Source organism: Tarenaya hassleriana, unplaced genomic scaffold, assembly GCF_000463585.1.
Source record: "Tarenaya hassleriana unplaced genomic scaffold, ASM46358v1 Cleome33, whole genome shotgun sequence".
Lineage (NCBI taxonomy): Eukaryota > Viridiplantae > Streptophyta > Magnoliopsida > Brassicales > Cleomaceae > Tarenaya > Tarenaya hassleriana.
The window spans coordinates 1404127-1411695 of NW_010966459.1; the positions used below are offsets into that span (position 1 = coordinate 1404127).

The 7569-nt window shown below is 40.0% G+C and overlaps 3 protein-coding genes across 3 annotated transcripts in view; 2 read left to right on the forward strand and 1 right to left on the reverse strand.

Moving 5' to 3' along the window:
* The window catches only part of LOC104821535 (poly(A) polymerase I-like), a 4022-nt gene extending 506 nt beyond the window's left edge, over nucleotides 1-3516 (forward strand). Inside the window, exons 3-14 of the mRNA XM_010552452.2 lie at nucleotides 214-333; nucleotides 443-540; nucleotides 646-729; nucleotides 855-988; nucleotides 1153-1225; nucleotides 1316-1361; nucleotides 1453-1562; nucleotides 1657-1764; nucleotides 1845-1904; nucleotides 2070-2131; nucleotides 2491-2803; nucleotides 3148-3516. Coding sequence (XP_010550754.1) covers nucleotides 214-333; nucleotides 443-540; nucleotides 646-729; nucleotides 855-988; nucleotides 1153-1225; nucleotides 1316-1361; nucleotides 1453-1562; nucleotides 1657-1764; nucleotides 1845-1904; nucleotides 2070-2131; nucleotides 2491-2803; nucleotides 3148-3339 — 1400 coding nt within the window. The 3' untranslated portion in view covers nucleotides 3340-3516. The remainder of the gene's footprint in view (nucleotides 1-213; nucleotides 334-442; nucleotides 541-645; nucleotides 730-854; nucleotides 989-1152; nucleotides 1226-1315; nucleotides 1362-1452; nucleotides 1563-1656; nucleotides 1765-1844; nucleotides 1905-2069; nucleotides 2132-2490; nucleotides 2804-3147) is intronic.
* Nucleotides 3377-5800, reverse strand: LOC104821534 (mitochondrial phosphate carrier protein 2, mitochondrial). Its single transcript, XM_010552451.1, has 6 exons — nucleotides 5204-5800; nucleotides 4742-5103; nucleotides 4605-4648; nucleotides 4183-4397; nucleotides 3788-3912; nucleotides 3377-3616 (listed from the first exon to the last, which is right to left on the reverse strand). Exons 1-6 carry the CDS (start codon nucleotides 5612-5614, stop codon nucleotides 3559-3561), a joined length of 1215 nt encoding a protein of 404 aa, XP_010550753.1. The 5' UTR covers nucleotides 5615-5800; the 3' UTR covers nucleotides 3377-3558.
* Nucleotides 5801-7031: 1231 nt separating this feature from the next.
* Nucleotides 7032-7569, forward strand: part of LOC104821536 (coiled-coil domain-containing protein SCD2) — a 5724-nt gene continuing 5186 nt past the window's right edge. Inside the window, 1 exon segment of the mRNA XM_010552453.2 lies at nucleotides 7032-7326. Coding sequence (XP_010550755.1) covers nucleotides 7203-7326 — 124 coding nt within the window. The 5' untranslated portion in view covers nucleotides 7032-7202.

Sequence of the window (7569 nt, forward strand, 5' to 3'; positions counted from 1 at the left end):
TAATCGATCTTCCGACCCAGTTATCAAGTGGAACATTTGGGTAGATATTGATTTATTGCTCTAACTGTACTCTTTTGAGTTAGAATCAGTGTGATGATCCATAATTGTCCTGGAGTTTTGTTTGCTTAACACTCTGAACCAACTCTTTCCGCGGGTTCATGTGCTCTTCTTTTGGCATGATTTGATATTGTTGGGTGCTTTTTTGCATTATAGGAACTGAAGGGAATGGTACGATTCGTGAGTGGAAGAAATTAAATTCTAAAGACCTTGGAATAAGCACTTCTATGATTGCAAAACCCACAAGACAAGTGCTTAATGGACTTAAGAAAAAAGGTTGACGGTTTATCCTTAACTGTAGAGTTCTCTAATGTAAAATTTCAAAATTTTATGTAGTGTTTCATTCAGCGGTTTGATATTGGTTTGTGTTTTCTATCACATACAGGATTTGAGGTTTACCTCGTGGGAGGCTGTGTGCGGGACCTTATTTTGAAGAGGATACCAAAAGACTTTGATATCCTCACTTCTGCAGAACTTAGAGAGGTTAATATTTATTATTATTATTGGTTTTCTTTCCTTGTAGGCCTCATTTCGTGAGCTTCATTTTTCCTCTGATTTCAGAAATGATTTTTTAGTCATGATGTTTAGGTAGTTAGAACTTTCTCAAGATGTGAAATTGTTGGCAAAAGATTTCCCATCTGTCATGTGCACGTTGGGGATGATATAGTAGAGGTTTGTTTTTCAACTAGCTTCGTTTCCTTATACATTTAATAAAATAAATATAATTTTGACAAGTTTCTTTAATTCTCCTCTCATTTTCTGTTTCTTTGGTTTTCTTTTATAATGTGTTTGTGTAGGTTTCGAGTTTTAGTACCTCTGCACGCAACTCGCCTAGAAACATGGTTTCTGATTTTGGAGAAGCAAGCTGGTCAGACAACCAGGACTGTATCCGGTTTAATAATTGTTTGCAGCGTGATTTTACTATTAATGGGTATCTTGTTATCCCTTAATTGATTTCCTCTAACTTTTAAGAAGGAAAATGAAGTGAATCTCCCGTTTTGCCCCATGTATCCCCCACCGATCCGAGTTTGGAATTTCCTACAGTTGTTCCTACATCACTTCTCTTTACGTTTTTTTGTTTGTTTCTTGTCTCAGGTTGATGTTTGACCCATATGCCAAAGTTGTGTACGACTATCTGGGAGGAATAGAAGATATTAGAGAAGCTAAAGTGTGAAAGTATTCTATTAATATCTACTGTGTTATTCCAGACAATTTTTTTCAATATACATTTATTCTCATTGTGGCTTGGCGGTCATAGGTTCGGACGGTGTCTCATGCTGGGACGTCTTTTCAAGAGGACTGTGGTGAGTTTGTGAAAGAAGAAAATAATGTGGACTTGTAAGTTGTAACCCCTTAAGACCATATGTGGGTGCTAACCTGCATAAAATTTTGCAGCCCGGATTCTTCGTGCAATAAGGATTGCTGCCCGTTTAGGTTTTAGGATTTCCAAGGAGACAGCTCATTTCGTCAAGAACCTTTCCTTCCTTGTAAAAAGGCTTGACAAGGTAGGGATACTATCTTGTGCCATTCTGTTAAGAAATGTTTACTTCTGATTGATGTCAAGATATATCTTCAAATATAACTCTGTGGATTTTCTAGGGAAGAATTATGATGGAAATGAACTACATGTTAGCGTATGGATCCGCGGAAGCTTCTTTGCGATTGTTGTGGAAATTTGGGATTCTAGAAATTCTTCTTCCAATTCAGGTAAATTCCCAACCAGGTACTCGTTGTTCTCTCATTGGCTCATTTTATGTACCACGCATCCATCTAACTCTGTCTCACAGGCAGCATATTTTGTTCGAAGTGGTTTCAGAAGACGCGACAAGAGGTCTAATATGCTCCTGGTGATCCCCCCTTTTACCTGAGTTCAATCTTTTACTTGTGTTTCCACCATAAAAATATGTTGTATAAAATGTGCAGAAATGCTTGTTTGCCAATGTTACACTTGTCTATCGCTTGATATGTCTAACAAAGAACTGGTATTTTGTGGTTGATGTTTTTTTATGCAGTCTCTCTTCTCTAATTTGGATAAACTTCTGGCACCTGATAGACCTTGCCACAGCATCTTATGGTGAGATCCTCATCTAAGTTCACACTTCATAGATTATGTCTGATAAAATATTAGGGGGATGATACACAGATATGTTTTCTTCTTTATTTTTCTCTTGAATTAATCAGTGAAAACATACATATAAACAATTGGATGTAGATCCAATTTTTGTAATACCGTCTGAACCGCACACTTCATGTAAAAGTTAGACGTTGCCTTCACATTGATTAGTAAGGTTTTGATATCTAGTTGGTAGAATACATTTCCATGAATGGGCCAAAACCACTGCTCTCATCTTTTGGGTCTATGGGTTAAACATTCTCTTTCACATGGCGTTACCCTTCCAACTGCTCCAATTTCTTTTGGGACTTGACTTACAGGATAGCAATCTTGGCATTTCACAAAGCACTCACAGATCAACCTCGGGATCCTTTAGTGGTTGCTGCATTTAGCCTTGCTGTCCACAATGGCGGAGATCTATTTGAAGCTGTGAAAATCACAAGGAAAATCACTAAGCCGCACAACAGAAGCTTCTTCGAGCTAGTAGAACCACAGGATATGGACCTCAGAACCATGCTCGATGAGGTCATGGATCTTGATGCTTCTGTCAAAGATGCCTTAGGACAGATGACTGATGAATATTTTGTTTCTAAGGCAATGTCGGCCTATCCTCAAGCACCTTATTCAGATCTGGTATGTGCTTTTCCTTTTTGGGAGGCTTTCACCCTCCATTATTCTTTTCGATTAATTATTACATGGATCCATAGACTATACTTCAGTAAGGCTGCATTTTTCAGCATAGATGTTTCTATCAGATCATAGCAGAATAGAAAGGAAACGCTATCGGCACCGGCATTCGCTATAATGATCAAAATAAATCGTTATAACCAATGAATAGAATAAAAGGATTCTTGTGACTGAGAGAAGTAATGCCATCAGCGCCGATTCCCAGTTCTTTTGGGGATATTTCGAGCAAAACAGGAGTATTGTGGTGTGGAAATGTTCTAACTTTTCATTGTCCCTTGGATTCTGTGTAGGTGTTTATACCGTTGCAATTGTATCTGAGGGTAGGCAGAATTTTCCATTGCGTGAAAGATGATGTAGAGAAGGGCTTTGTGCCTAAGCAAGGCAGCAAAATTAACCATGCGTCTCTATCTGAAGGGAACCTCCCAGAAGTTCGGCATGTATTTGCAAGGGTTGTGTTTGACACTGTCTTCCCGTTAAAGTAACACTTGGCATCGGCTGCGTACAAACTGAGTTATGGTAGAAAGCTAAAGAAAATTCCGTGTACGATGGCAGAAAAATCTGTGTACAATGACCTACATATGTAGATCAATAAGCTGTCTGGAAGCTGAGTTTTGTTTCATTGACATCAATTTTTTTTTTAAAAAAAATATTCTTTTCCATCATGTTGGTTTGGTGGGTTGTTGAGGAAATCCCTTGTAGCTTTATCCACTTGCAGCTGGATCAGGCACAGGAGCTGGAGCACTACCACCGGTAGTAGGCCTAGGAAAGCATAAATAGGGGATGAGGAAGACATCAGATGGAAACCGATGCTCTAAAACATGTAAGTATTTATCACAAAACAGTAATTATTTGATTTTGTTTGTTGTTTCCTTTCAGATGAGGTTTGATAATTTATGTTAAAGTTTTGAAGCTTGGGCAAGGAAGACTTACAGGCCAGCGAAAACCTTAACAGCATCGTAGATAACCCATTGGGCTCCAGTGAGTGTTCCTACCATGAGAATGCGAAGAGGGAGGCCACGAGTAAACAGACCCCATAGCCCTAGCTTCTTTACTGCCTGTAACACATGAAATTGGAAAACTGTGTCAAAAGCAGCTGATATAAGAAGCACAAGACTGAACTTAAGCTAGATGCTCATGAAATACATGCTTAGTTTAACTTATCCCAAAATGGTTTTGTCCCAGATGCTTGGTTCACCTTATGAACAGATTGGTCTCACCTTGACCTGGCTGCTCGCAAGCTGTGTTCTTGGTTCAAATCGAGAGTGGAAGAGTCTAAGACTAAGATGTGCTGTTGGAAGTTAAAGTGGGCTTGGAGTTTAACTTACATCTGTAATGGTTGTTCCTTTGGAATTGTTGAGGAAGGAGACCAAGTTATCCGCTGGGTGTGAGACAACAGCACAGAAAATCCCAGCAATGTATCCTCCGGTAAAGCTAACCCCGAGCTGTACTGGCTTTGAACATTGCTCTTTTGGAGTAGTTATGGCATTCTTGTATATGAGCTCCACCGTGTTTTCAAAAGTAGCAAATTTCATCATGGTATCTGCAACAAGTCAGTATCCATCAGGCAAGAAACAATGGATGAATGGCACATGAATGTAATAATGAGAATGGTCCGGATTTGATTCTAATGTTTTGCTTGCTGAGATTTTCAGGGAGTCAAGTCTACCCAGTTATTTCGTTTAGAACCGTCAACATCAACTTCAAAGTTTTCAGCTTTTTCGAGATGAGATTTGAGTTAGAGACTTACAAGGAATCTGACGTCCCCAGAGAGGAACAAGCCCTTTGTACAACCTGCATTGATCATCAAGAAGATGAGCATAAGATTCTAAGCTGAAGACAGATCAGCTTTTTCTTCGGACAAGAAAGTCTGGATCTTTTCATTACCCAAGAGCACCTTCCGATCTGACAATCTTTGGTAAACCATCGGATAAGCCGCGAGCAAAACCAGGTTGGGTCTGAACCCTGACTTTGACAGCTTCCATCGGACAAAGAGCAACATCGGCAATAATCTCGGAAGAGGCTGATCCGGCAAGATAAATCAGCGTCTTGTGCTTGGCTGCGTATTCTGGTCCTGCAATATCTGAGTAATATTTCTTGAAGAACTCGTATAAACCATACTTGAACGCTCCCTGAGCGCTGTAGCCAAGGAGAGTCGGAGCCCATCCTCTGGTAAAACCCTTCATCCCTTGTTCCTTGAGTGTTGTACTGAATGCTGATGGTATGTTCTTGTACTTTGAAGGATCAATCTGGAAACAGCCCACAACCAAAAAAAAGGAGTGTTGAATCATCATTTCAATGGCTATTTTTGATTTCGGTATAGAATTTTCGGAAATTTGTTTCATTCACCTGCATGTTGCATTTGATGACATCCAGGGGCGTAACTGCAGCATGTGTGAGGCCGCAGCTGAGTATTCCGCCGACCGTACAGGCGGCGTAATACGCCGGAGAGTACATCTCGATCCTCTCTTTCGGTGCCGGGATCGCGAAACTTGGAGCGTCCGATGAATATGACGGCGGTGGTCTCCGCCGCATGTTTGCTGTCGGCTCCGACTGCGACGGAGGATCTGAAGAGTACAGGAAGCTCGGGATCACCGATCTGTTGTGATTGTTTGATACAGGCATTGCTGGAGATGAACAGAATCTCACGAAGAAGAGGAACGTGTTTGGAAGACGAGAAAGTGGCTGCTGAATTTTCCCGGAATCGTTTTCTGATTTGTCTGTTTGGCGCGAATTAGTCTTATATATATATATATACATGCATATCGAGTCTCCTTGAAATGACGTAATTGCCCTCTGAATTCGTTGGCTTCCCCATGTTGTGCGTCAAGAAAGTAATTCGTCATGCCGTTCATTTGTACGTAGTGTCTAGTGAGACAGAGAAGGGTATTTTCGTAATTACAGTGAGATGCCACGTGGGAGGTTCCTTTGACGTAAGCGGTAACGCAACCTTAGACGTAACGTAACCTGCACGAATGCTTTTTTATTACCTTTATTTTACATCGCCGTCTTCATTTACCACAGAACCATTCAAATGAAGAGTATTACATATATATATATATATATATATATATACACACGTGTGGAAATTTCGAAAGCAAAAGAATATTATTGTGTATTGAATTTATATTTTATACATAACAAACTTATTTTATTATGCATAGACTATAGAACATACCATGTATTTGATACTCATACACTTTCAGATACATATACTATGGTTTTAGTAATCGTTTGAAATTGGCCATTCACGCGAAGAGGGTCATATTCTTAAGCTAATTAATGTTCATGTTAATTTCATTTTTCTTTCATCAACAATTGTTACATATAAATGCGAAAACGCGTAATTTTAAAAAATGTCTAACGTAGAAGCTGAATTTTCCACCACCTTAGAATAGACTGTAGTTGATGGTATTTATGATACCCATGTGGCATGGTTGGAATTTCGTTACACTAACTCTATTATTATACTTTAACATCTAAGTTTTGTTTTCGTCTGCTCAAATTTTATCACGCATTTGGAATTTAAACTCTCATACACACACATGAGAACCTCTAAAATAAATATCAGATTTCAAAACAAAAATAAAAATATTATAATTATGAAAAAATAAATTTCAAGATATCATGATGATGTATGTAAAGTGCAACATACTTTTGTCCCCAAACTTTTTTAAAAGTTTTTTTTTATCCGTGGAGAAGCCATCACACGGTCGACCGGATCTCGACCGACTCCGCAGAGCGGACATTGTCTCTAACAATAAACATCCGATTCCGCGCAATAGTCGATAAACCATGAAGAACAGATAAACCAATCGAAGCTTACTGACTCTCAGAAAGATCAACCTATAGTTACGTGGACTTTTTCTTTTTAAAAAAGTAATTTATTCTAAAATTCGATTGAATGCACATTATAAAATAGTATTATACTTTTTAAAATATGTTAGTATATGCTACAAAGATATCACCAACTATTAAGATTCCGCATAAAATGTGGAGTTATATAGTTATGATTTGATTGTCTTGAATTTACATAAAATAAATAAAGAAGAAACTTATAAATAATGCATGGACCTGTAGGGTCCCACCATTTTCCTCCCCGCAAAGATCGCATGCGTTTAATCTCCGGAACAAACGGCGTCGTTTAGAAGTCTCCTTTATTTCTTTCGGATTTCTTTCTCGCCAAATCTCGCTGAATTAATTTTTTCTTTACTTTGCTGATTTTCTCGGGAAAATCCAAGCTTCTTCCAGCGAGAATATTCTCTCCCCACCGATTTACCTCCCTCCGTCGCTGTTGCTGCGATAGACTTCACATCTCGGCTCACGAGCATCTCTCCGACCACTGCCGATGGATCGGAGGAGGGCGGGGAGCCCAGTGTACGGACGGCAGTGGAGCGGCGGATCGAACAGTACGGACTCGACATCGCCGGCGATGTCTCCGGCTCACCGGAAGCAGCTCGGAGGTGTCGGAGGTTTCTCCACCGTCAAACGGACTCAGAACGTGGCTGCCAAAGCGGCGGCGCAGCGGTTAGCTCAGGTCATGGCCTTGCAGAACAAGGACAACGAGGAGGACGAGGATGAGGAAGAGGACGAAGATCTAGGTTTTAGATTTGCAGCTCCTCTGAAGCCAGGACTTCATGCTCCTTCTGCTCACTCCTCCACCGGCAGCAACAACATCAACGGAGCCAGTAATTTGTCGGCGGGTTCTTTTCCTC

Bases quoted from the DNA above. Each gene is read 5' to 3' on its own strand.
- LOC104821534 (XM_010552451.1), bottom strand. From the start codon at position 5,614: ATGTATATATATATATATAAGACTAATTCGCGCCAAACAGACAAATCA. The intron at 5,104-5,203 runs GTGAATGAAACA...GGCTGTTTCCAG, and splicing joins TCATCAAATGCAACATGCAG to ATTGATCCTTCAAAGTACAA. The intron at 4,649-4,741 runs GTAATGAAAAGA...TGATCAATGCAG, and splicing joins AGATCGGAAGGTGCTCTTGG to GTTGTACAAAGGGCTTGTTC.